We start from the raw sequence: 27,703 nt of genomic DNA, 5'->3' as shown, positions 1-27,703 counted from the left end.
AGAAGCCGGTGCAGGTGCATGCAGGAGCAGGGCGAACCAGGACTCAGTCTCTCTGGGTCCTCTGGGAAACGGCTGAACGTGTCCCAGAGCCCCCCTCCCATCCCACACTCCCCGAGAAGGGAGGAAATGGGCCTTTATCCTCCAGTTCCCAGCGTCAGTGCAGAGACCTGCTCTTGTAGGCACCAGCCCCCCATCCATGCTCTGCTCAGGGGCAGGTGCTGATGAGGGTGAGGGGGGATGGGTGGGGCATCGACAGCGTCTGCTACAGTGGGAGAAACAGGTCACAATGCCAACCAGTTGTGAGGACACTGGCTCATTTTGGTCTGGGTCTTTAAGAAAAAGGAAACCCATAGGTGCAGCCCCTGGATAGACTCCCAGAGAAGTGTAGCAGAGTGAGTAAGGGCACAGGTTGCGGGGTAGGGCAGAGATGAGGGCTGGTCCAGCGCTCTCACGTGCGAGCTGTGAGACCTGGGGCAAGTTACTTAACCTCTCTGTGCTTCAGTTTCCTCACCAGTAAAATGGAAATATACAGGGTGGTTTGAAGATTAGATGAGACAACTGATTATATAGCAGTGGGCACATGGTGACCAAAGATCTAACTATATGGAGAGATATTCTGTTTACAAATAGACAAACTCAATATGGTTAAGATGCCAATTTTCCCAACTTGATCTACAGATTCAAGATGTCCCCGATAAAATCTCAAGCTATTTTGTGAATACTGACAAACTGATTCTAAGGTTTCTGTGGAAAGACAGAAGACCCAACGCAGCCATCACAATACTGCTAACAAAGAAGAACCAAGTTGAAGGACCAGCATTACACAACTTCAAGACTTACCAAGCTGCAGTAATCACACAGCATGGTATTGGCGAAAGAGCAGACACACAGGTCAGTGAGCAGAGTGGAAGCCCAGGAAAAGACCCACACAAGTCTAGTCAACTGATCTTTGACAAAGCAGCAAAGGCAAGTCTATGAAGAAAAGATCATCTTTTCAACAAATGGTGTTGGAACAATTGGATATCCATTTGAAAAAAAAAGAAAGAGAAGAAAAAAAGAATCTAGGAATAGACCTTCTACCTTTCACCAAAATAACTCTAAAGGGATCGTAGACTTACATGTACAATGACAAACTATACATTTCTAGAAGACACTATAGGAGGAAATCTAGGGTCTAGGTTTGGCAAGGAGTTTTTAGGTCAAGACTAAAAGCATGATCCATGAAAGAAAAACTTTGCTAACTTGCACTTAATTAAAATTTAAAACTTCTGGCCCTGGCCGGTTGGCTCAGCAGTAGAGCGTTGACCTGGCGTGCGGGGGACCGGGTTTGATTCCCGGCCAGGGCACATAGGAGAAGCGCCCATTTGCTTCTCTACCCCCACCCCCTCCTTCCTCTCTGTCTCTCTCTTCCCCTCCCGCAGCCAAGGCTCCACTGGAGCAAAGATGGCCCGGGCGCTGGGGATGGCTCCTTGGCCTCTGCCCAAGGCGCTAGAGTGGCTCTGGTTGCGGCAGAGCGATGCCCCAGAGGGGCAGAGCATCACCCCCTGGTGGGCAGAGCATCGCCCCTGGTGGGCGTGCCGGGTGGATCCCGGTCGGGCGCATGCAGGAGTCTGTCTGACTGTCTCTCCCCGTTTCCAGCTTCAGAAAAATACAAAAAAAAAAAAAAAAAAATTTAAAACTTCTGCTTTGAAAAGAAAAATACACCTGACCTGTGGTGGCGCAGTGGATAAAGCATCGACCTGGAAATGCTGAGGTCACTGGTTCAAAACCCTGGGCTTGCCTGGTCAAGGCACATATGGGAGTTGATGCTTCCAGCTCCTTCCCCTTCTCTCTCTGTCTCTCTCTCCTCTCTCTCCCTCTCTGTCTCTCTCTCTCTCTCCTCTCTCTCTAAAAAAAAAAAAAAAAAAAAAAGACACTTAAGAAAATGAAAAGATAAGCCAAAGACTTGGAGAAAATCTTTGCAAAAAACATATCCAATAAAAGACTTATATCCAGATTCTACAAAGAATCTTAAACACTCAACAAGAAGAAAACAAACAACCTCATTTTTAAAATGGGCAAATGATATCAACAGATAAAAAAGAAAATATACAGATGGCAAATAAGCATATGAAAAGATGCACAATGTAACATGTCTTTAAGGGAATTGCAAAGTAAAACAAGTGTGAGCCCTAGCTGGATAGCTCTGTTGCTTAGAGCATTGTCCCGAAGCGCAAAGGTTGCTGGTTCCAACCCAGTCAGGGCACATACAGGAACAGATTGATGTTCCTGTTTCTTTCTCTCTCTCTCTCTCTTTCTCTCTCTCTCTCTCTCCCCCATCCTCCCTTGCTAAAATCAATAAATTGGGGAGGGGGGAATTGTAAGATATACATCTGCTAGACTGGCTAGGATTCTAAAAGCTGACAATACCAAATACTAGTGAGGATGCAACAAGGACTCTTGCTTATTGCTGGCAAGACTGGAAATGGTGCAACCACTTTGGAATACAGTTTGGGTTTCTTGCAAAACCAAACATGTTCTTAACATACGATCCAGCAATCATACTTGGTATTTACCCATGGGAGTGGGAAACATGTCCACACAAAATCCTGTACACGAGTGTTTATAGCAGCTTTATTCATAATCAGCAAAAACTGAAAGCCCTCTAGGAATCCTTCAGTGAGTGGCTGAACAAATGAACTGTGGTGCTCCCGGGCAAGGGAATATTATTTAACACTGAAAAGAAATGAGGTATCAAGCCATAAAAAGAAAGGAGGCGCCCTAAAAGCTTATGACTAAGTGAAAGAAACCAGTCTTAAGAGGCTATACTGTCTGATTCCAGCTCTATGACATGCTGACACAGGCAGACCTCTGGGGACAGTAAGATCAGTGTGGTCTAGGATTCGGGGGGAGGGGAGGAAAGGTGAAGCCTGGGTTATTGTAGGAGGTGAAACTCCTCTTTTGTTGCCATACTGGCGAACACGAGGCGTTACCCGTTTGTACAAGAGAAAGAGTGAACCTTTAGGTAAACTACAGACTTTAGTTAATAACAGTGTATAAATTTGATTCACTAATTGTAGCAAATGTACCACATTAACACAAAATAGTAGTAACAAGAGAAATTGTGGACAGGGGTGGGGTATATATGAGAACTATCTGTATTATCAATTTTTCTGTAAATCTACACTTATAAAATTTTTTAATTAATTTTTATTAATTTTTTTAAACCCTGAAGAATAAGGTTAAAAACAAGGGCATGTGCTGTGACGTCATGTGAGCTGCGCCTGGATTGAGGCAATACATGGGAAGCCCCTGAATCCAGGGCCTGAGATTTTATCACGTGGGGGCCTCCAGGCCCCTCTCCAAGGCCCGACACAGAGCAGCCCCTGACAAAGTTCGGGCAGCCCGGGCGGGGACTGTGTACCAGAGGACAGCTTCACATTTATTATCTCTCTTGGGCCTCAGGACTATGTTGTTTGCTTTAACTCCTTGTTGACATAATTTCAGACTCAGAGAAAAGTTGCAGGGAAAGCACGAAGAACTGCGCATCCCCCCCCATTCCCGGTCTTCGTCTTCACAGCTGACCGCATCTGCTAGGTCTTGTCCTGTCTTCAGCTCCCGCCCCCTTTCCCACCCCCGCAAGCGGGCGGAAGGAACAGGTTCCGATCTGGCTTCCTTCTCATCAACATTCTGATAAGAAAGCAATGCTCACCGATTGGGTGCCTCATACAATCCCTGGCACGTGTCACGTGTTCCATCCCAGCCTCCTCACACAGCAAGGGGGGGGGGGGGCACAGGGGACTGACCGGCTTTGCCCCAAGTCCCACAGCCAGGAAGTGGAGGAGTTGGTGCGGACGCAGGCAGGCTGGTGGTGAGTGAGGAAAGAGCCCGTGGAGCAGATGAGATTGGGCGCCAGCTCTGGGACACCAGGACTGGAGGGAAGAGGGGACGTCCCCTCTTTACAAAGGGACGCCCATGGCGCTCATTCTGGACTACCAGGGCTCAAATTCTGACCGCGTGCGTGTGCGAGTGATGAGTGTGTAAGGCAGTGGTGTGTGTGCCAGTGTATGAGTTTGAGCCCATGCGTGGCTGTGAATGTGTGTGGGTTTGTGAGTGTAGGTGTGAACACGCAGGGTGTGTGGATGAGTGTGAGTGGCTATGAACGTGTGTGGTACGTAAAGACCTGAGTGTGATGAATGTGAACATAGGGGTGGATCGTGTCATGTGTATGAGTGTGAATGTGTGTGGATATATGAGTATACAAGTACTAGTGCATGTGTGAGTGTGTGAGGATGTTGTGAGTGTGAAGGTGTTTGGGCAGGAGACTCTGGGGGTGTGAGTGAGTGTGTGTGGTTGAGTGTGACCGTGTGTGGCTTTTCCAAGCAGGAACAAACCCTTCTCCTTGATACAACCTGCTGGAGCTGTCGGGAACGGTCCTGGTAAAACTCATGTCCACAAATCTTGACCCGACCAGGGATTATTCATGATCGTGTACCCCTCAGCTTCAAATGCTCAACGCCATAAAACAGCCCGAATGTCAATGCAGGGGCTAACGGCCAGGGCGCAGGAGTGATCACCAGCCAAACCACTCTGAGTTCAGCCCAGTGGTGGCATTTTGCGGGTTCACACTGTTCCGGCAGAAGCAATACCTAATTTTTTGTTGAGTCAGAGGACCAGTGGTCAAAATGGAACTTGTCATCAGGGTTCTCTCTAAGGTGGGCGCTTGAGTAGCAGCCCAATGTGGACATCACAAATTTATGTTCGTCTGTGCAACAGCGTATTCTAAGCGCCCATAGTAATGTTCATTCCATCCATAGGTGAAAAAATTTGATGGAACTATGCTGGTAATATTTATTTATTCATTTCATAAAACTCATTATACCTTTGATGAAATACTACATTTTAAATCCCTCGTGTTTGTTACTTCAGTAAACAAACACATAACGTAAAGAGAAGAAATGCCAAACAACCAGAGGGGTGACAACTTGTATTTTTGTGTCAGGTATTATTTGATATTTTTTCATTAATATTTTAAAACTCTTTCTTATAACATAATCTAGTGTTGTGTGCTTCTTTTATTGTTCTTATTTAAGTATTAAATGCATGAAATAATAAACTACCTTTCAGTAAATCTTTTTCTATACTTCAAATTATCATTAGGGCCCTGGCCAGTTGGCTCAGTGGTAGAGCGTCAGCCTGGCGTGCAGAAGTCCTGGGTTCGATTCCCGGCCAGGGCACACAGGAGAAGCGCCCATCTGCTTTCCCACCCCACCCCCTCTTCTTCCTTTCTGTCTCTCTCTTCCCCTCCCGCAGCGAGGCTCCATTGGAGCAAAGATGGCCCGAGCGCTGGGGATGGCTCCTTGGCCTCTGCCCCAGGCACTAGAGTGGCTCTGGTTGCAACAGAGCGACTCCCCGGAGGGGCAGAGCATCGCCCCCTGGTGGGCGTGCCAGGTGGATCCCGGTGGGGTGCATGCGGGAGTCTGTCTGACTGTCTCTCCCCGTCTCCAGCTTCAGAAAAATACAAAAAAAAAAAAAAAAATCATCATTAGGGCAGAGAAATGCTTGTTAAATTGTTTGAATCCCACCACTGGTAGTAATAGAGTCTCCTCGTAGGGAGTTGTGAGGATTAAATGAGTTCACATAAGCCCTAGGGCAGGCCTATTAGATGGACTAGCTATTGATCGAAGGGTTGTTTTACTGTCTAAACTTTTCTGGAGCCTAACATATAGTGGGTGCTCAGTAAATATCATATTTGCGGGAGGAAAGAACACACATTGGCACTTAGCCGCTGCTGGGCTTCTGGGGGGGAGAAGAGATCAAGCTGCAGTGGGAGGGGCGCAGGGACCAGCCAGAGCGAATCGGGGCCTCCTCCGGAGAAGGGCTTTCATTCCGAGAGCACCGGGTAACTACTGCGGGTTCTCCGCGGGGCGTGACCTCGGGCTGCTGCGGGGGGAGACCGCGATCAGGGACGCCCCCAGGAAAGGTCAGCGGGCGGGCCTGGAGGGAGCAGAGGAACAGGAACAGGGAAGCTGGACCGGAGGCCCTGGGCGGGCGGGGCGGTGCCTGCACATCTGGGGGCGGACGCGGGGGGCGGTGCCTGCACATCTGGGGCGGGCGCGGGGCGGGCACTGGAAGTCAGGAGAAGTGGGTCCCTGGGTCCCGCCCCAGGAAAGCCCCGCGCAGCGCCGCCGGCCGGGTAGCGCCGAGGTCCCCACTTCCCGCTCGGGCGCCTGCTGGGCGAGTGGACCGGAGCCCGCAGGTAAGATGCGAGGCCCGCGCGGGGCGGAGGCGGGGGTTCGCCCTGGACACGCAGCGGGTGTCTGGGAAGTGCTGGGCCGCCGGCGGGGCCAGGTGGCGGGGACCTAGGACGCCCCGACACGCGCACGGGGTGCAGCCAGCTCAGTGCACAGCACCCGGGGCAGCCGCGGCACAGAGCTGGGAAGGGAGGCTGGCCCGGGTGTCCAGAAGGCCGGCGCCCCCAAACTGGTACTGTCTGAAACATCCACGGGGACGGCCTCCGTGGGGGCTTGAGAATGTGGAAAGGGTGAGGTGACACAGGTCTTGGGCCACGCGGAGCCCTTCTGTGGGCCGGCCCGCGCACAGGGATTTGGTGAGGATGGTGGGGAAGGAAAGGGTGGGACAGTTCTGAAAAACTGTCTAGTTGTTTATGAGGTCAAAGAATCTGGGGAAATAAGGCCCGTTTCACTTTTGGCCTCTTTATTTGAATATTGTTGAATGGATCCAGTACTCGTGAGCATTTCGCTGGGGCTTATTTATCTACAGGCGCCGTTCTGAACACTGAGTGTATTATTCTGAGTTAATTAAATCTCAGAAAACCTTCCGCGTCCTGCTGTGCATCAGGGCCGTTTTCCAGATCAGGGCACGCTGGCACAGGAAGCTGAAACAACTTGCCCAGGGTGAGGCCCACCCGGAAAGTGTGGGTCAGGACGGGACCCAGGCTGTCTGACGCTGGAGCCTCCTGTCCTCCACCTGCCAACGGTAGCTGTCAAACTACCCTATAGACGAGTTCTCCCGGCATCTGAATGAACTGCAGATTCCCAGGTCCCCTTCCTTGAGATTCAGATTCAATAAGCTCGGAAACTGGATTTAAAACAAAGCCAAAATTTATATTTCCTGTAACCAGGAGAGACTTGAGGACCAGCAGACTGGTGGTCCATGCTGGGGTTCACGGATCGCCCCCTGGCCAACACTAATCCCGCTTGACTCCTAGTCTCTGCCTGTCCCCGGTCCTCTGTGAGCTGTGACCCCCTGCGGCTCCTCCCCGAGGGGTGGCCTCTTAGAAGCTGGAGCATTTGCTGGGACATCAGCACTTTTATTAACATCCTGAAGTCTGATGGGGAAACTGAGGCTTGGCTGTCCATTTGGCCAGGGTGGTGCACAGTCAGGGGACTCCGGAGTCCTGCAGAAGCCCCTGAACTCAGCTAGTCCGTCCACCCTGTGACTACAGAGGAGGGTGCTGAGCTGCGGACTGGGGGTGACCAGCCCAGCCATCGCCTCCCTCACTAGCGCGCACAGGGCCCCCTGCGCTCTGCCCCGGTGCTGTTCAGGGCACTGGTGTTTGGCCTGAAGGAGGCCTCCCTCTGGGGAGAGGGGGCACACTCGGAGTGATTGACTCTTCATGGGGCAGTGAGACGGGCTTCCCGGAGCAGGGGCCCCTGAGCCAGCCTTGGAGGGGCTGCAGAGGAGCTGGCAGGTGGAGAATGGGAGGGAAAGGTAAGCTGAGCAGGGAACAGCGTGGGCGGAGGCTGGGAAGTGAGAAAAGCGTGGCGTGTGGTGCCTGGGGAACGGGAGAGTCAGAGAGGACGGACAGAAAGGTGGGCTTGGCCACGTGGGAGAAGGTCTCCAATGCCGTGCTGAGGAGCAGGCCAGTGCGTTGTACCTTCGCCCGAGCGATAAGCGTCCCAATGCAGATTCCTGGGCCTTCGGAGCGGAATCTGGAGGGAGGCCATGGGAAGGCAGCAGGGGGGAAACCACTGTCAGTTGCCCTGGTTACAACACACCCGTTTCCCAGCAGGTCTGGGATGACCTGAGGATTTCCACATTCTGGGCGGTGACTCAGTACCGATGTGTTTTGTACTGCACGATCCCGGGTCTGTCTGCAGAAAGCCCTGGTGGGGCTGGGGGGGTGCCCCCTAAGGCAGTGGTTTTTAATCTCCGACTGGTCCACGAAAGAGTTAACCATCCTAGTCCAGAAGAGAGGATGTTGTGTGAACTGGCCCTTGGAAGAGTGAGGACCGGAGACCCAGCAGTGGCTGGAGGGTCCGGCAGGAGCCAGCACCTGACTGGCCGTATCCGCGTTGCGTTGTTGTGTGACTTGCAGCCAGTTTCTCTGCCTCTCTGAGCTAGAGGCACAGAGGAGGGCAAGGGCTTGAAGACGGGGCCCCAGGTTCACATGTGAGCTTGTGGCTTCCTCGCTGTGACCCGGAGGCAGTTGCTAACCTCTCTGAGCCTCAGTGTGCCTGTCAGTAAAGTGGGTAATGGGGGGTTGTGAGATAATTTTTATAGGCACCTTGCCTTGGCTCAGTGACTGCAGTTTCTCTCCCCATTTAGGACAGAGTTGCTTCTCCATACCCAGCACCTGGCTTCCTCACTCATTTCTTCTTCTCATATTTATTGAGCACCTACCCACACGTGCCAGGCACTGTGCCCGGCGCTACTGACAGAGCACTGGACAAAGTCCCTGCCTTCCTGGAGTTTAAATTCTAGTTGAGAAGGCGGGCAGCCCGCAAACAAATGTATACCGACAGAGCGACACCCAGATCAGTAATTCCGAAATCCCTCTGAAAACCGGCAGCTTTTCACAACCCAGTCGGGAGCAGCGCCTGTCGCCTGTCGTGAGTGAACCAGGTGACCGCCAGGCTCTTTGGGTCTTTATTTCTCATCCTGGGCGTGAATGCACGTCTGTCCTGCAGAGATTCTCATATGACGATTGCGGGGGCTGCTCAGGTCACGTGGGGGTGGGGTGCTTCCAGCTGGCATTTGGTACGAGATGGCCTTGTACAGTCTGAGTGCATCTGGGTTCAGAAACACGCCCGAGCCCTGGCCGGTTGGCTCAGCGGTAGAGCGTCGGCCTGGCGTGCGGGGGACCAGGGTTCGATTCCCGGCCAGGGCACATAGGAGAAGCGCCCATTTGCTTCTTCACCCCCCACCCCCTCCTTCCTCTCTGTCTCTCTCTTCCCCTCCCACAGCCGAGGCTCCATTGGAGCAAAGATGGCCCGGGCGCTGGGGATGGCTCCTTGGCCTCTGCCCCAGGCGCTAGAGTGGCTCTGGTCGCGGCAGAGCGGCCCCCCGGAGGGGCAGAGCATCGCCCCTGGTGGGCGTGCCGGGTGGATCCCTGTCAGGCACATGTGGGAGTCTGTCTGACTGTCTCTCCCCGTTTCCAGCTTCAGAAAAAAAAATACAAAAAAAAAAAAAAAGAAACACGCCTGACCCCCCGGGTATCACACAAGAGATCGTGGACGAGCAGTGTCCCATTGAGTGGTGACAGTGCGGGAGGACAGTGAAGCCCGGTGCGGGACGGGTCAGGGCCCCTCCGAAGGACATTAGAAGGACAAGGGGCGGAGGCCTGGAGGCACCGGCCAGGCAGAGGGGCCCCAGCAGAGATCTTGTCCACCCCGCCCACCTCGCTTCCGCTGCTCACGGGCCCTGCGTGCGCAGGTCTGTCTCTGCGCGTGTCAGCCTTTCCAAGAAGTGGTGATGGCTCTGAGGTTTCAGGTTTGGCTTCGCCTGACTCATCCTCCCGCTTGAGGCCTCCATGGGCCTCGTCACCGCCTCGAGGTTGCTCAAGAAAACTAGGCTCTCGGCTAAAGCAGGCCTGGGCGCTGTGACTTGCTGGGCGATCACCAGCCGGGCCAGCATCCGAGTGCCCTTCTCCTCCCTCCCGGGAAGGACGGAGGATGTGGGTCGGGGTGAGGGGAGGGGCGCGTGGCCCTCCGGGGTTTGGTGGAACAGACTTCCTGAGGGGAGGGTGCGCAGTTCTGAGCAGAGCATTTATTAAGGGACTAACAGCCTGCAGCCTGCAGAGCAGCTTACAAGTGAAAAGTATCATAACTTGTTTTGAGTGCCAGCGCCCGGCTCGCGGCTTACATTCACTCAGCAAACATGCCAGGGGCTGGGACATAGAGGCCAAGTGAGGGTCCCTGTGGAGCTGACAGTCTGGTGGAGGAGGTGACTCCTAGGAGGTGGCTTTAGAGCTAAGACCTGAAGTAAAAAGACATGTGGTTATCTGGGAAAAGAGTGTTCCTGGCAGAGACCGGCAAGTGCAAAGGCCCTGAGGTGGGAACAGGCTTGGTGCGTTTGACCCACAACAAGGAAGCTGATGCGGTTGGATGGAATTGAGCAAGGCGAAGAGGGGCAGGAACGTGGTCAGGGAGGTAAACAGGAGCCAGATACCCGCATTACCTCATTCGACTTGTAGAATAACCCTGCAAGGTAGGAACTACTCTTATGCAGCTTTTACAGATGAAGAAACTGCACAGAATGGTTTAGTAACTTGTCCAAGGTCACATAGCTGGAAGGTGGCAGAGCAGGGCTGTGAACCGAGCAGCTCCAGAGCCCTCAGTTTTCAGTGTTTAAACATGTAACAGAAACGGGGCTCGCCTACTACTACGGCCATTGCTGGTGTGCCGCCTGCTGTGGGTCATCCCAGCAACCCAGTGGGTGTGGTCAAGGCCAGGATTGGCATTACAGATGATCCAATACTTGTGTGAATCATTTACAGATCTTTTTACCAGTGAGCGCCTTCCCCAGGGTCAGACGGTGAGGACGCGTTGGGGAACAGGTCCAGTGGAGGCCCAACCGCAAGTTGGGCACTGGGCTGGGGGCGGTACTGTGCTGGGGGAGGCGCTGTGCTGGGGGCGGCCCTGTGCTGGGGGCGGCACTGTGCTGGGGGAGGCCCTGTGCTGGGGGAGGTACTGTGCTGGGGGCGGCACTGTGCTGGGGGAGGTACTGTGCTGGGGGAGGCGCTGTGCTGGGGGCGGCGCTGTGCTGGGGGAGGTGCTGTGCTGGGGGCGGCGCTGTGCTGGGGGAGGCGCTGTGCTGGGGGAGGCGCTGTGCTGGGGGAGGCCCTGTGCTGGGGGCGGCGCTGTGCTGGGGGAGGCCCTGTGCTGGGGGCGGCGCTGTGCTGGGGGAGGCGCTGTGCTGGGGGCGGTGCTGTGCTGGGGGCGGCGCTGTGCTGGGGGAGGTACTGTGCTGGGGGAGGCCCTGTGCTGGGGGAGGCGCTGTGCTGGGGGCGGTGCTGTGCTGGGGGCGGCCCTGTGCTGGGGGAGGTACTGTGCTGGGGGAGGCCCTGTGCTGGGGGAGGCGCTGTGCTGGGGGCGGTGCTGTGCTGGGGGCGGCGCTGTGCTGGGGGAGGCGCTGTGCTGGGGGAGGTGCTGTGCTGGGGGCGGCACTGTGCTGGGGGCGGTGCTGTGCTGGGGGAGGCGCTGTGCTGGGGGAGGCGCTGTGCTGGGGGAGGTGCTGTGCTGGGGGCGGCACTGTGCTGGGGGAGGTACTGTGCTGGGGGCGGCACTGTGCTGGGGGAGGTACTGTGCTGGGGGAGGTACTGTGCTGGGGGAGGTACTGTGCTGGGGGCGGCACTGTGCTGGGGGAGGTACTGTGCTGGGGGAGGTACTGTGCTGGGGGAGGCACTGTGCTGGGGGAGGCCCTGTGCTGGGGGAGGTACTGTGCTGGGGGAGGCACTGTGCTGGGGGCGGTACTGTGCTGGGGGAGGTACTGTGCTGGGGGAGGCACTGTGCTGGGGGCGGTACTGTGCTGGGGGCGGTACTGTGCTGGGGGAGGCACTGTGCTGGGGGAGGCACTGTGCTGGGGGAGGTACTGTGCTGGGGGCGGCCCTGTGCTGGGGGGGGCGCTGTGCTGGGGGCGGCGCTGTGCTGGGGGCGGTGCTGTGCCGGGGGGGGGGGGGGGGGCGCTGTGCCGGGGGCGGCGCTGTGCCGGGGGAGGCGCTGTGCCGGGGGAGGCGCTGTGCCGGGGGCGGCGCTGTGCCGGGGGAGGCACTGTGCTGGGGGAGGTACTGTGCTGGGGGAGGCCCTGTGCTGGGGGCGGCCCTGTGCTGGGGGCGGTACTGTGCTGGGGGAGGCGGGCAGATGTGTGGGTGGGAAGTAAGGGGCGTGGTCACGGTCACAGCCCCTGAGAGCCGTTCTGGGGAACACAAAGGGGCCTGAGGCCCTCCTGGGGCAGCCTTTTCAGAAGAGGAAGCGGGGCTTCTCGGAGAGTAGACCCCAGCTCTGGGCTGGCAGCGACCGAGCCCACAGAGCCACAGCCTCCTGACGGTCTCGCCTTAACGATGGAGCACAGGCTTTCCTGGAGAGGCAGCCCAGCTGGACCGCTCTGACTGCGCAGGCTCTTTCCTGGGGTTCAGCCAGATTCGCTTTCCAGGAGCTTTCACTTGCTGGCTCTGGTTCTGCCCCGCGGACGCAGTAACCCTCGCCCTCCAACAACAGCCCAATGTTTCTCTTTTTCAGAATACACAGCCATAGTTCTTTTAATCATTCTTCCTGACTCAGGGAGTTATAGAGTTCAGTCTAGCTCTGGACATGATCCAGTTGGTTAGAGTCTCAAATAAAACGCATTACTACTTCTGCAAAACCTGCTTAGTCAGAGAGGAGGGAGACCATCACTTCCTTAGATCTAGAGCCTATATCTCTGTTAATGCAACCTGCAATCATACTTTGTAGTTGCCACATCCCCCTGGGGGATAATATTGGGTTTATCAGTTAAAACCTCCAGGTTTCTCTTCTGCATGAGCTACTATCAAAGTTTCTTCCATTCTGAGATTCCTTGTTTGAAGTTAACAATTATTATCAGTCTTTCTTAATTTTTAATAGATCTACTTCAGGCTAAATGGCTATATTTTTTTCTCTGAGTACTGTTTTGACTTTATTCCACAGGTCTTGGCACACAATGTTACTCCTTGCTAATATAGTTTCAATTTCTCTTTCTTCTAAAAGTGTATGTGCTATTAAATTTTTTAAAGTGGATGGATTTTTTTTAATTTTTTTTTTTTACTGTTGCTTTCTAAATGTATTGCATTATGATCAATATTTGTGGTTTCTAAGATATCAAGATGGAGAATTTGTTGAGATTTTCTTCTTAAGATTTTCCGGTTAATTTTTCTGTGTGGTTCTCTTGCATTTGAAAGGAGGTATGTTTTCTATTGGATATAAAGTTCTAGAAATCTGTTTATTAGGTCAAGTTTGCTAACTATAGCATTTATATTGTCTGTGTTCTTGTCTATCTGATTCTTCTCCCCCTAGGATAGAGGATCAGTTCTTTTGTCCGTGACCTTCTCTTGTTTTTTATTTTTGTTTTGCTTTCTTTTCAAAGCTGTTATTAGGTGCATCTAAGTAAAATATATGAGTAGAAAAAGAATTCGTGATTTTTATAACTTCTTGGTCAATTGCTCCTTTTATTGTGAAGTTTGGGTTCAGGGCAGCTTTTAAAACCAGAGCCCCCTTATGTAAAGTAGCGTAACTTAATTCCACGGTTTTATGTAGAGACACCAAGGCAGGGTACAGAAGACTTTTTAGGAGGAGATTTATTAATAAGCCAGCTGCATATCACTTACACAGGGTATAGCTGACCCAAATCGTGCAGTGTTGAATATAGCTCTGAGGCTGGTTATGTACCCTTAACCACATACAGGTTGGGGGAGAAGGAGGAGCATGATACAATCATTAACAAGCTTATAACATTTGTCTAGATCAGTGGTAGTCAACCTGGTCCCTACCGCCCACTAGTGGGCGTTCCAGCTTTCATGGTGGGCGGTAGCGGAGCAACCAAAGTATAAATAAAAAGATAGATTTAACTATACTAAATTGTTTTATAAAGATTTATTCTGCCAAACTTAGCGAAAATCCAACATAAAGTACTTGGTAAGTAATTATTATTATACGCTTTAACTTGCTGTAACTCTGCTTTATAAATTTTATAAAGTAAAGTGACTTCCCTACTTTATAAATCACCATTACTGTGGAACCGGTGGGTGGTTAGAAAATTTTACTACTAACAAGAGATACAAAAGTGGGCGGTAGGTATAAAAAGGTTGACTACCCCTGGTCTAGAGGATCTATAAAAAGACATTAAAACTTTCAAGGTAACACAATAGAGATGTCACTTTACATATCAAAGACATTCACAAATCTTTTAGTGTCTATCTCCCCTCCCTTTGCTCTGGATTCCAGGAAGGGAGGGAGAGTTAAAATCAGTGTAGGGTATGTAAATATTGTCTCTTATTGAAAGGGAAAGGAAGTTCTTCAGATAACCTTTATTCTATAGTTAAACTAAATGACCGAGTCATGCTTGCAAGCCAGAAAGCTTCTGCTTTCTTCTCCCTCCATTCTCTAAAGAAAGGACGGGGCAAGAAGCCTGACTTTTCCTGCAATTCTTTGGTACCTTACCACACTCCTTTAAATCTAAAACTCCCCTCACCCAATTTCTTAGCCAGTCTCAAAGCAGCACATTGTCCTCTGCAGTTAATTGGCTTGCTAATTCTCTCGCTTAATGGCTTCCTGGCCTCCACTTTGAAATGTAGAAATGTCAGGGAAAGCTTCCATTGCTGGGAAGAGACCTGACAAATAGGAGGAGTTTTAAATCACAATAAGTGTTTGTAAAAGCCTAATTGCAGGCCCAGAGGCGCTGTCTTCTGATACCAGATCAGCCCCCCCACCCCCATTCCAAGGGCAGTGCGAACCAGTAAGGGGGGGGGGGCGGGGCTGACTGGCTTGAAATCTCCGCCTGCCTGGCGGGCTGGGACCTTGTGAACTAGCACAGGCCTCCTTTAGACGGCTGAGCCCCGAGATAAACAGTTTGGAGAAGCTGTGGCACCTCTTCAGCCCACGCAGGAAGAAGGATGACCTTGTTGTACCCACAGAGGCAGCGATGTCAGCCGCCTTTTCCAAGACCCCTGACTACACTGTAAATACCTTACTTACTCCAGCCCTCCCCCGGGGCCGGGCCGGGCCGATACAGCTTTGTCTGTCTCAGCCGCCTGCACCCAGGCTTTTCAAATACATTTTCCTTCTGGAACACACCAGCCGTGGGCTTTGGTCCGGCTCTCCCCGGTGCCCACCCACAGACCCGGGAAGGGGCGTGGCCGGTCAGCTCTCTCATACGGGATCAGGTGGTCCAGCTGGAGTCCCTCCGGGTCAGACCTAGCCAGGGGTTTATACCGACCTGCCTGTTGCCAAGAGGAGCTGAAAGGAGGCTCTCCCCCCTCCCCAGTGGACTGGCCCCCTGCGGCTTCCACCTAATATTTATCGGTGTAAAACAGTGTAAAGCCAGTCGCCAGGGCCACTATCACAGCAGCCTGGCCCATGCAGGTTCACATTGGATTCGGACAGTCGGTAAAGAAACAACGGAGCCAAAAACTGATGGGCCATGATCTTTAATCCTAGCTTGCACCCGGCGGGCAAGTAAAAACACACACTGGGCTCCAAAACCCACTCACATTCAGTGTTCACAAAGCTACTGACTTATCCAAGTTTCCTAGAATCAAAGGTTTCTAGCTCACCAGACTTATTCACCTCTGTTTCCCATCTCCTTCCTTTTCCCAGCACAAACTCTGCACAAACTGGCCTCTTACTCAACACTCCGCCATCTTGGCTGCTTCTCCTGGCCTCTTCCACTTGGCCTCTCTCTGCTCTCTGCTCTCTAATGCTAATCTCAGGAACCAAGAGAGCAAGCTCCCGTTCTGCCCCCATTTTATAGTGTAGAAATCAAAACCTTTAATCCAATATACAAAATAGAGAAGTCTCTAATACAAAGTCACTTATCTGGGGCATGATGGGATTGTACCACCCCACATCAAAAAGGGTGGGAAAGGCTTAGTCCCAAAACCAAGCCCCAGGCTACAAGGATTCTGCCTGCCCACAGCCTGCCCCCAACACACATTAATATCACCTGGGCAATGGCCTCCACGTGGGCAGCGCCATCTTTAACAAAGTGAGCATAATACATTTTATCCGCCCAACAAACAGCCACCATTCTCTCTTTAATACGTTGATGCCTTGACTTTTTCTGTTTTATTCAGTATTAATCTCCCTGTAAAGCCAGTAGCCATGGCCACCATCACAGCCACCTGGCCCATGCAGGTTCACAGTTGATTCGGACAGACGGTAATGAAACAACAAAGCCAAGAACTGGTGGGCCATCATCTTTATCCTAGTTTGCACCGGGCGGGCAAGAAATACACACAGTGGGAAAACATTTCCCTTTCCATTCAGGGCTCTCAAAGCCACTGACTCATCCGAGTTTCCTAGAATCAAAGGTTTCTAGCTCACCAGCCTTATTCACCTCTGTTCTCCATCTCCTTCTCTCTGCACAAACTGGCTTCTCCTCCAGCACTCCACCATCTTGGCTGCTTCTCCTCTCCTCCACGTGGCCTTTCTCTGCTCTCCTCTCAGCATGGGCTCCTCTGCCCCATTTTATAGTGTAGAAATCAAAACCTTTAATCCAATATACAAACAAGGAAGTCTCTGATACAAAGTCACTTATCTGAGGCATAAATGGGATTCCTCATGAGAGTGCACCACCCTCCACCATGCAACAGTCAAGGTGTGGGGAAAAGCTTAGTGTTGAAAAGATCTTAGTATTAAAAGGGTGGGAAAGCTCTTAAAACTAAGCCTTAGGCTATAAGGACCCTGCCTGCTTATAGCCTGTCCCCCATACCCAATGCAAACTATAAGCGAGCAAACATATATATCATATTTACAAACTTATTTGACCAACACCATGGTGAGCACAAGGTAATAGGCAACGGAAGGCAGGGAACGTGTGGGGTGCTGGTGCTTGGGGAAGGTGGGCGGGGGGGTCTAGCCTGTTGGTGTTTCTACTCGTTGGGGTCCCCTGGCATCTCAGGACACTTACCCACCCACCCAAGAGGACAACGCGGTGATTGTAAGCCAAAGAAGGACCACAAATGTGGAGTATTTTTTTTTTAAGATTTTATTTATTCATTTTATAGAGAAAGAGAGAGAGAGAGAGAGAGAGAGAGAAGTGGGGGAGAAGCAGGAAGCATCAACTCCCCTATGTGCCTTGACCAGGCAAGCCCAGGGTTTTGAACCGGCAACCTCAGTGTTCCAGGTCGATGCTTTATCTATTGATACTGCGCTCCCACAGATCAGGCTATTCTTTTTTGTTTTTAATTTATTTGGGGGGGGGGGGGACACTGATCTGTTCCTGTATGTGCCCTGGCCAGGAATTGAACCTGGAACCTCTGCACTTCAGGATGAAGCGCTAACCAGCCAGGGCACATGGAGTGTATTTTTAAAATATTGAACTCTTTTCCAACCTTTATAAATCAAGATAACTTACATAGAAATCTGGATTTCTGGCTTCTTTTGGAAAATGAAAAGACCTTTATTGTCCTGCGGGGGAAACCGCAGAAGCAGTGTGGGGCCGCCCCGTGGGACGGCAGGTGCTCACCGCTCGTCCCTCTGTCACACGGGGGAAACCGCAGAAGCAGTGTCGGGGCTGCCCTGTGGGACAGCAGGTGCTCATCGCTCGTCCCTCTGTACTCACCGAGGCCACGCGCCTGAGTTCTCCAGGTCTTTGCGTTTACTCTGGAGGAGGTGACTCTGCCCTGAAGCAGGGGGCCGAGGGCCCGGAGCAGCTGAGCAGAGGGCAGGTCCCTGGGGCACCTGAAGTAGCACCGGGCGTGCACGGAGGGCCTTTGGGGTCCTTTCGGTCCCTGGGGGACCTGAAGTAGCACCGGGCGTGCACGGAGGGCCTTTGGGGTCCTTTCGGTCCCTGGGGGACCTGAAGTAGCACCGGGCGTGCACGGAGGGCCTTTGGGGTCCTTTCGGTCCCTGGGGGACCTGAAGTAGCACCGGGCGTGCACGGAGGGTCTTTGGGGTCCTTTCGGTCCCTGGGGCACCTGAAGTAGCACTGGGCGTGCACGGAGGGTCTTTGGGGTCCTTTCGGTCCCTGGGGCACCTGAAGTAGCACTGGGCATGCACGGAGGGCCTTTGGGGTCCTTTCGGTCCCTGGGGGACCTGAAGTAGCACCGGGCGTGCACGGAGGGTCTTTGGGGTCCTTCCAGCCCTGAGGACGGACGCTTCTGAGACCTCTGTTGACACACCCAGTACCCTGGATTTGCACACTCCGATCTCTTCCCTCTCGGCTGTCTTTTTTCTTTCCCTTTTTATTGCAACATACGTGTGGACAAGCTCGCCGCTTCACTCATGTTCACAAAGTGAACACGTACGTGTATGACCCAGTCCAGAAACAAAGCGTGGCCAGCCCCCAGAAGGCTCCAGCCTGCCGCCACCTCCAAGGACGCCGTCCTGACTTCTGCCCCGGGACCTCTCTGTCTCCGTTTTACTCGGTATAAATGGAGTCAGTGTCGCCCTTCTGTCGCTCAGCTCGTGCCAGAGACCTCTGTGTGCTGCCATGGTCACCTGTGCCGAGACCTGTCTGTGCTGCCGTGGTCGCCCGTGCCGAGACCTGTCTGTGCTGCCATGGCCGCCCGTGCCAGAGACCTCTGTGTGCTGCTGCGCCCGCCGGCGTTGACTCACCGTCTCCGTGCTCTTACTTAGTGCTCAAGACGGGCTTTTGTCACCTGCTCCATCTGCACTGTCCGAGGCCTCCTCCACAGCCCTGGTCTCTCTGCCTCCCTGCCACCACCCCACAAAGCAGATGGTTCTGCCCTTACTTCACAGATGAGGAGACTGAGGCTCTGAGGGGACCCCAAGCTTGCCAAGGTTCCCCAGACAGTCAAGGGTGGGACCCGCACACTTAGGCCCAGAATTATGCGCTGTGTCTTAGATGTCCCGGAGTCCCTGCCAACATGAGTGGCCCCGCACGCCTGCGTCCCTGACTGCCAGGCAGGATTTGGGGTGAGACAACAGGAAGAACTAGAGGGAGCGCCTCCCCCGCCACCAACCCCCACGGCCTGTCTACAGGCAGGAACTGGGAGCGCTTATCTGTGCTGACGTGTTAGCTGCTTTGGGTTGGCTCAGGGGCAAAGTCCTGGTCACTATCGAGACAAGTTCACTGCTGAGGACTGGGCAAACAGGATGGAGGCGAGTCCTAGCTCGGTCACTTCCTGCCCCGTCACCTTGGGGCCCTTTCTGAACCCGTCTGAGCCTTGTCCCCCCCTCCCCCCCGTGTGCCGGGGGACTGTTTGGCCAGGTCTTTCCCAGACGGCTTGTTGAAGGAGCCAGCAGAGACGTGTGCAACAGGACCAGGTTTGCGGCTGCTTCCTCTGTGCCGGGCGCTGTGCCGTGGACTCCAGAGCCAGGAGGTCTAGGTTCAAATCCCAGCCCCACCACTTACTAGCTGCACATCCCCAGGCAGGTTTCTGAACCCTCCTGGGCCCTGGTTTCCCCAGGTCGACGCGGGGATGATAGTAACAGTCAGCACTTGCCACGTTCTTTGGTCGGGAGGGGTGGAGCCTGTGGGCAGAAGAGCCATTAGAGACCATGGCTTCCCTAATGGCTTGGGGAACCGGGGACACGCAGAGGCAGCTGTGGTGACTTGTGCACACTTCAGGCAGAAGGCCCACTAGGAACTGTGACTATCGCTGAGACTGACAGAATCTATCATCTTGGGGCCGGACGTCATGCGCCTGCCTGCTCTTCAGGGAAATGAGTAATAATCACGGCAATGCCCCAGTTACCAGCTCCCTGGAGGTGGCGGTCCCGGGTGGCCCAGCAGTGCCGGCCTTAGGGCATTAAGGAGACTCCGAGCCAGAACTGGTCAGTGTTTATCCGGCAGTGAGAGCCGGAAACTCCCAGCTGTCCGGGCCCCTGCACTCGGCTGGGGGAGGGTGTCCATTCATTACTGCACTTGGCTGGGGGAGGGTGTCCATTCATTCCTGCACTCGGCTGGTCTCTGTGGACCCCTCCTCTGTGCGGGGCTCTGTCCTGGGCTCTGGGGCTACAGCGTGGAGGTGCGGACACAGGCTCTGGCCTGCGGGAGCCGGCACTCCTGCGGGCGTTTGGTCAGTGACGGGCATGCATGCGGGTGCTGTGCTGCGGGCATGAGAGTGGGCAGAGAGGGAAAGCAGGAGTGGGGCTGGCAGATGGTGGAAGGGTCGGCTGCTGCTTCTGAGCAGGTGGTGTCGGACCCAGGTCCTCAGGTTAGCCTCCTCCCAGGGCCTCCCGTGCCTTCTGCAGATGGCTGTGGCTTCCAGAGTCCTAGGTGGGGCTGCCTGGGTACCTTCCCAGGGGCCCCATTGGCCACTTGGACTCAACACGTCCACAGCCAACACTGTGTGTACACATTGCACGGCCATTGGCACAAGATGCCAGCCTGTCCCCAAGATGGTGCCTCCCTCCAGGGTGTCTGGCTGGCCGTATCCCATGAAGGAGGTCACAGTCTCCAGCCCTCTCCTGTCTCTCTCAGACAAAGTTGTGTCCCTGCACAACCCCAGGCCTTCAGCCACAGCTGGTGACCCTCAAACCTGTCTCCAGCCCGAGCCTTCCTCTTGAGCCTCGGCCACTAGGACACATGGCTTCCCGATGGCTCCCGGGGCCCATGGCCGTGTGCACTCACGGTGTCTGCAGTGTGGCAGAGTGCGTGGTTCCCCTGGCAATCCCGCTTCCCTTCCCCGCACCGCTATCCGCCCAGGACCACCTGCCCACTCCCCGCTGCCCACCCCCAGCCATCATGGCAGAGCCCTGCTGTGTCCACTGCCAATGGGGCTGGCACCTGCCCCTCCTCTAGCTCCATCAGCATCTCCGGGTCGCCCTGTGGTTGTCTGCACACACGGCCAGTGGGACTCCTAGAAAGTAGTGCCTCTCCTGTCTGATGCCCCGAAGTGGCGCCCACTGCCGGGGGTGGAGTCACAGCGCTGACCGGGGGTGGAGTCACAGCGCTGACCAGGGGGTGGAGTCACAGCACTGACCGGGGGGTGGAGTCACAGCGCTGACCGGGGGTGGAGTCACAGCGCTGACCGGGGGTGGAGTCACAGCGCTGACCGGGGGTGGAGTCACAGCGCTGACGGGGGTGGAGTCACAGCGCTGACCAGGGGGTGCAGTCACAGCGCTGACCGGGGGGTGGAGTCACAGCACTGACCGGGGGGTGGAGTCACAGCGCTGACCGGGGGTGGAGTCACAGCGCTGACCGGGGGGTGCAGTCACAGCGCTGACCGGGGGGTGCAGTCACAGCGCTGACCGGGGGGTGCAGTCACAGCGCTGACCGGGGGGTGCAGTCACAGCGCTGGCTGACTGGGGGTGGAGTCACAGCGCTGACCAGGGGGTGCAGTCACAGTGCTGGCTGACTGGGGGTGGAGTCACAGCGCTGACGGGGGTAGAGTCACAGCGCTGACCGGGGGTGGAGTCACAGGCTGACCGGGGGTGGAGTCACAGCGCTGACCGGGGGTGGAGTCACAGCACTGACTGGGGGGTGGAGTCACAGCGCTGACCGGGGGGTGCAGTCACAGTGCTGACCGGGGGTGGAGTCACAGCGCTGACCGGGGGTGGAGTCACAGCACTGACCGGGGGGTGCAGTCACAGCGCTGACCGGGGGGTGCAGTCACAGTGCTGACCGGGGGTGGAGTCACAGCGCTGACCGGGGGTGGAGTCACAGCACTGACTGGGGGGTGGAGTCACAGCGCTGACCGGGGGTGGAGTCACAGCACTGACCGGGGGGTAGAGTCACAGCGCTGACGGGGGGTGGAGTCACAGTGCTGACCGGGGGGTAGAGTCACAGCGCTGACCGGGGGGTGCAGTCACAGCGCTGACCGGGGGTGGAGTCACAGCGCTGACCGGGGGTGGAGTCACAGCGCTGACCGGGGGGTGCAGTCACAGCGCTGACCGGGGGTGGAGTCACAGCGCTGACCGGGGGTGGAGTCACAGCGCTGACCAGGGGGTGCAGTCACAGCGCTGACCGGGGGTGGAGTCACAGCTCTGACCGGGGGTGGAGTCACAGCGCTGACCGGGGGTGCAGTCACAGCGCTGACCGGGGGTGGAGTCAGCGCTGACCGGGGGTGGAGTCACAGCGCTGACCGGGGGTGCAGTCACAGCGCTGACCGTGCTGGTGGACAGTGTTGTCCTCTGGGCCGGCAGCCCTCTCTTGTCGATGCCCTGCAGTGGCGCCCTGCTGCCGGGGGTGGAGTCACAGCTCTGACTGTGCTGTTGGACAGTGTCGTCTTCTGGGCCGGCCACCCTCTCCTGCCCGTGGCTGCAGCCAAGGGCCCGACTGGTGGTGGGAGCTGGCTGTGCCCTTCCTCCTCCCGGCTGGTCACTCACTCCTCACCTGTCCCTCCTCTCCTTCCCTTCCTCTCTTGGGACCATTCAGAGTCTGTAAAATGGGTTTGGTAATTGTACTCACCTCAGGGTGCTGGTGGGGGTTAAAGCGTCCGGAACAGCGCGTGGCTCTACGGGAGCACTGTGGACATGTGACAATAAGGATAAAGTGAGGTCACCTGATCACGTGCTGAGTGCCTCCCGAGTGCCAGGCACTGGGCTCCGTGTCAGGTCACCTGGACAGACACGTCCCCGCCCTCAGGGAGGCACCCATTAATCCTCCCCTTCACACCCCCCACCCCACCCCAAGGTAATTCTTGTTCATCCGCCCCTGGGACACCTGACCCTCAGGGGCCAGCGTGCATCCTCATCCACAGCTGCCACTTATGTTTCCTGATGGTGGTGCTCCCACCGCCCTCAGCGGGCCTGTCTCTCACACTCACCCTCCCATGGCCCACGCCATCCGCGGACATGGCCACTCTACCCGTTCAGGGCTTTGCCCATCATCACAGCTATGCAAATACAGTGCTTATGGTGCCTGGCATCGTTCTCAGTGCTTACAATGTATCAATCAGTTCAGTTCTCACAACTGCTTTGTGAGGGAGGCACCATTAAAACCCCCATTTTAGGCCCTGGCCGGTTGGCTCAGGGGTTCGGGGCTCTTTAATTTTCCATTCCTCTCGCCTAGCCCCCAATTCCATCCTGGCAGCAAGTGCTTTTGGCTCCGCCTTCAGACCGATCTAGAGCCCACCCACTCTCACCAGCGCGTCCCCACAGCCCTGTGTGGGCCCAGCACCTCCTCACTGGTCCCTGCTTCTGCCCGTGACCCCATAGGCCTTTCACACCACACAGTCAGAGGGATGGTTCGAAAAAGTCTCATGATGTCAAGTCTCTGCTCAAACCTCCAGTAACTTCTCTTCTCACTCAAATATTTGTCAAAGGAAAGAAGGAAGAAAGGAATGAATGAATGAATGAATGGAGATGCTTTTCACGTCTGTAGTTCCTGGCACCCAGTAGGGGCTCAGTAAACAGCCGCAACAAGAACGCACAAGGGCATGAGCGAGTGGGTGAGGCCCTGGAGCACACAGTAGGGACACGGGAGCCTGCTGGGCACTGCTGGCTGAGGCTACTGATTCTTGTTCCTGGCGGCAGTAGAACCAGCCTGCCACCACCCCTTCCTATGCTCGAGGGGCTGGCGCTGGGGCAGGCAGGCTGATCCCAGGCCATTTCCAGGCACGGGCCTGGCCTGCCCCACCGTCCCAGGCGGGTCTGCGGATGTGGCTGCTGGTTCTGGGAACCCCAGCCAGGCAGCGTTCCATTCCGGGAAGGCTGCTGCCTCAGGAAGCAGCGTGACCCTGTGTCGTCGTGCCCCCCCCCCCCCCGCCACACCGGCCCAGCTGTCCGGAAGACAGAGCACGCTCCAGGCTGGCCTACGATTGTGGCGTTTTAGGGATCAGTGGCTCCCCAGGGAGGCCACCGCAGCCGGCTGTGTCGCTGCTTCCTCTCCACATGCCTCTTATCACAGGACCGGCTGCATCCTGTCTGCCGAGCCAGCCCCCTGAAGCTGGTCTGTGGCCAGGAGTGAAAAGAGCAAGAGGCCTGCACTGTCTGAGCTCAGGAAGAGCCTCCTCAGTCGCTTCCGATTGCTGCTGGCTTCTGACATTTCAGGGTTCGCCACTCACCTCCCCCCAAATACAAAGAGCGGGTTCAATGTGCTTCCCTGCCACAGGAGTGCGTTCCCATTCCAGGCGCTCCTGCTCTCTTCCTGGCTCAGGCTGTGACCACAGGCAAGTGCTCTCACCTCTCTGAGCCTCGGTCTCCTCATCTGTAAAATGGGATTTTTGTTTGTTTGTTTGTTTGTATTTTTCTGAAGCTGGAAATGGGGAGGCAGTCAGACAGACTCCCGCATGAGCCCGACCGGGATCCACCCGGCACGCCCACCAGGGGGCGATGCTCTGCCCATCTGGGGCGTCGCTCTGTTGCAACCAGAGCCATTCTAGCGCCTGAGGCAGAGGCCATGGAGCCATCCTCAGCGCCCGGGCCAACTTTGCTCCAATGGAGCCCTGGCTGTGGGAGAAGAGAGAGACAGAGAGGAAGGAGAGGGGGAAGGGTGGAGAAGCAGATGGGTGCTTCTCCTGTGTGCCCTGGCTGGGAATCGAACCCAGGACTCTGCATTGCCAGGCTGACGTTCTACCACTGAGCCAACCGGCCAGGGCCTAAAATGGGGGTTTTAATGGTGCCTCCCTCACAAAGCAGTTGTGAGAACTGAACTGATTGATACATTGTAAGCACTGAGAACGATGCCAGGCACCATAAGCACTGTATTTGCATAGCTGTGATGATGGGCAAAGCCTGGTATGTGCCCATGTTTAAAAATAGGTGACTGAACTTGTTACTGTGGATTTGAGCTGACCATTCAATGGCTGTCTTCTGAGCACCTGCTTTGTGTGTATCGGGCACTGTTCAGGCTCTGGGGACAAAGCAGTGACGACAGCAGACACAGCTCTGCCCTGCTGGGGCTTGCATTCTCAGGTACACATGGAGACAGAGAAATAATTTAAATGTTACAAGTTATCTTTCACACTCCCACCCCCAGGAACTAGTAGCAGAATGAGAGGTGCTATTTCCTTTGGTGGCAGCACAGAATACTCTGGTGAACCATTTATGCCCTTAGCCTTTTTTTTTTTTTTTTTTAATTCAGTGAGTGGAGAGGAGGCAGAGATACAGGCTCCCACATATGCCCCAACTGGGATCCACCCAACAAGCCCACTAGGGGACAAGGCTCTGCCCGTCTGGGGCCCTTGTTCCGTTGCTCAGCAACAGAGCTCTTCTTACTCCTGAGGAGCCATCCTCAGCACCCAAGGCCAACTCACTCCAATCGAGCCATGGCTGCAGGATGGGAGAGAGAAAGAAAGAGAGAGAGGGAGAGAGAAGGGAGAGGGAGAGGGGGTGGAGAAGCAGATGGGCACCTCTCCTGTGTGCCCTGACCAGGAATCAAACCTGGGACATCCACATGCTGGGCTGACGCTCTACCACTGAGCCAACCAGCCAGGGTGCCTATTTTTCTTAAAGACATGTTTGTCTTATTGATTTTTTAAGACCTTTTAATATATGAAGGCCATTAATCCTCCATCATCTAGTTTTTTTATTTCTTTTTTTTTTTTTTTTTTATGGCTTTTTTTTTTTTCAGAGACAGAGAGTCAGAGAGAGGGAGAAAAAGACGGGAACAGAGAGAGATGAGAAGCATCAATCATTAGTTTTTCGTTGCGACACCTTAGTTGTTCATTGATTGCTTTCTCATATGTGCCTTGACCACGGGCCTTCAGCAGATGGAGTAACCCCTTGCTCGAGCCAGCAACCTTGGGTCCAAGCTGGTGAACTTTGCTCAAACCAGATGAGCCCGCGCTCAAGCTGGCGACCTCAGGGTCTCAAACCTGGGTCCTCTGCATCCCAGTCCAACGCTCTATCCACTGCACCACCACCTGGTCAGGCTTATGGCATGTTTTGACCTAAGGAAACTGAAAAGTCTTTGCAGTCAGATCTTTCTGTCTTTGCCATCTACATCCTGAAATACACATTCACACGTGCAGCCTCAGTGATTTGATTAGAGACAGTGATAAGCATATGACAGAAATAAACAGGGAGCTATGATAAGAAGCAAGAGGGGAGCCCTGGTTAGATGATGGGGTTTCTGGGTGTAAAGGCTGCCCAGGACAAAGGGGCCGGGAGTGGGTCCGAGGGCTCGGAGGCCCCTGGGACTGAAGACTTGTGGGGGAGGGAGAGGGGATAGGAGGGACAGCGGGTGGGTGGCAGGGGACCTGAGGTGTTTTTCTTTTCTTAAACTTTTCATTTTAAGGTAATTGTGGAGTCACAGGCGGTGGTAAGACATAATAGAGAGAGTCCCTGCACTCTCAGTTTGCCCCCAGGGGGACACCTGACAGGCTAGGGCGGATGACCACAGCAGGATGTGGACTTCCATACAATCCCCTGGTCTTGTTCAGATCGCCCATTCCCTGCTGTGCTCGTTCGTGTGCGCGCAGGTCTTCAGCTCTGTGCCGTGTTATCACGTGCACGGCTTGGTGTCTCCACCTCCATGGTCCAGAGAGACCGGTTCTGTCATCACAGGGATCCATCCCATGTTGTTTTTTAACTTTATTTTATTTTATTTTTTTAGGTGAAAGGAGGGGAGATGGTGAGGCAGACTCCCACATGAGCCCTGACCGGTTTTCACCCCACCTGGGATCCACCCAGCAACCCCACCTGGGGCCAATGCTCGAGTACCAAGCTATTTTTAGTGCCTGGGGACAAGATGCTTAGACCAACCGAGCTATCCTCACTCAGCTCCTGGGGCCACACTCAAACCAGCTGAACCATTGGCTGTGGGAGGGGAATAGGGAGAGAAGGGGGAGAGGGATGGAAGAGAAGCAGATGGTTGCTTCTCCTGTGTGCCCTGACCAGGTATCACACCTGGGATGTCCATGTGCCTGGCTGATGCTCTGTCCACTGAGCCACCGGCCAGGGCCCTGTGTTGTCTTTTATAGCCACACCGACCTCCCTTCCTGTCTGTGCCCCTGCTTTACCCCCAGCCCCACTAACCTGTGCCCCATTTCCACGTGCTGTCATTTAGAACAGTGGTCCCCAACCTTTTTTGGGCCACGGACCGTTTTAATGTCAGAAAATATTTTCAAGGACCTGCCTTTAGGGTGGGGCGGATAAATGTATCATGTGACCAAGACAAGCATCAAGAGTGAGTCTTAGACAGATGTAACAGAGGAAATCTGGTCATTTTTTAAAAATAAAACATTGTTCACACTTAAATATAAATAAAATAGAAATAATGTAAGTTATTTATTCTTTCTCTGTGGACCGGTACCAAATGGCCCACGGACCGGTACCGGTCCACAGCCCGGGGGTTGGGGACCACTGATTTAGAATGTTCCATAAATGGAATCGCACAGGGCACCCTTTTGGTTTGGCCGTTTTCACGCCCGGGCTTAGGTTGTGTCCTGTGTCAGGGTGCTCCTCTCAGATGGGCCGTGACCCCCGGGAATCTGTGGTCGCTGGGTGGAGACGCCCTTCAGGAGCCAGAGGAGGATGTGCACGGGCAGTTCCTGGCCTGGTTTTTTATTTGCAAATGCCTCTGCCTGCAGTGTGGAGAAGACGGGGGACTCGTGTCTGCGGCCACTGCGGACTGCCCCTGGTCCCCATCCCACTGTTCGCCCAGCCTCGGACTGGGCTCAGAAAAGCCTGCTGCAGCCCTGCCCAAGGACCCTCAACGTCTGCTCCCTGCCTAGAGGAGGGGCCTTTGACCTGGAGTCCTCACTGGGCTCCGGGGGGCTGTGAGCCCCTCCAGTGGAATGCAGACTTACGTGTTTGCACTTGTCTAGAGAGAGGGTTTGGAGTTTGCACCAGCTGCTCAGACGGGCCTGTGAAGGACTCTGGCTGCAGACAGACAGACAGAGGTGAAGGGCTGAGGCACTGGAGCCTGGCCGCCCTGCTCAGACCCCAGGACTGTC

General features: G+C 54.8%; 1 protein-coding gene across 12 annotated transcripts in view; it reads left to right on the top strand.

The window, feature by feature from the left end:
- The first annotated feature begins 5,786 nt into the window (after positions 1–5,786).
- The window catches only part of LOC136403957 (interleukin-4 receptor subunit alpha-like), a 44,938-nt gene continuing 23,021 nt past the window's right edge, over positions 5,787–27,703 (top strand). For 2 of the 12 annotated variants that reach the window (XM_066383364.1, XM_066383360.1), the window contains exon 1: positions 6,139–6,238. Coding sequence is in view for 1 of the 12 variants with exons in the window: in XM_066383355.1 (XP_066239452.1) it covers positions 19,014–19,019 (6 nt within the window). In the remaining 11 variants the exon portion in view is untranslated. Of the gene's footprint in view, positions 5,963–6,138; positions 6,239–10,764; positions 10,826–11,442; positions 11,455–11,794; positions 11,812–11,990; positions 12,008–19,006; positions 19,020–27,703 lie in introns of those variants that run through there. The other 10 variants (XM_066383357.1, XM_066383362.1, XM_066383361.1 and 7 more) reach the window with 10 other exon arrangements.

This window comes from Saccopteryx leptura, chromosome 4 (assembly GCF_036850995.1).
Source record: "Saccopteryx leptura isolate mSacLep1 chromosome 4, mSacLep1_pri_phased_curated, whole genome shotgun sequence".
NCBI classification, from domain to species: domain Eukaryota; kingdom Metazoa; phylum Chordata; class Mammalia; order Chiroptera; family Emballonuridae; genus Saccopteryx; species Saccopteryx leptura.
Note: the sequence above shows the minus strand (reverse complement) of the source record. Positions and strands in the feature narration are given on the sequence as shown.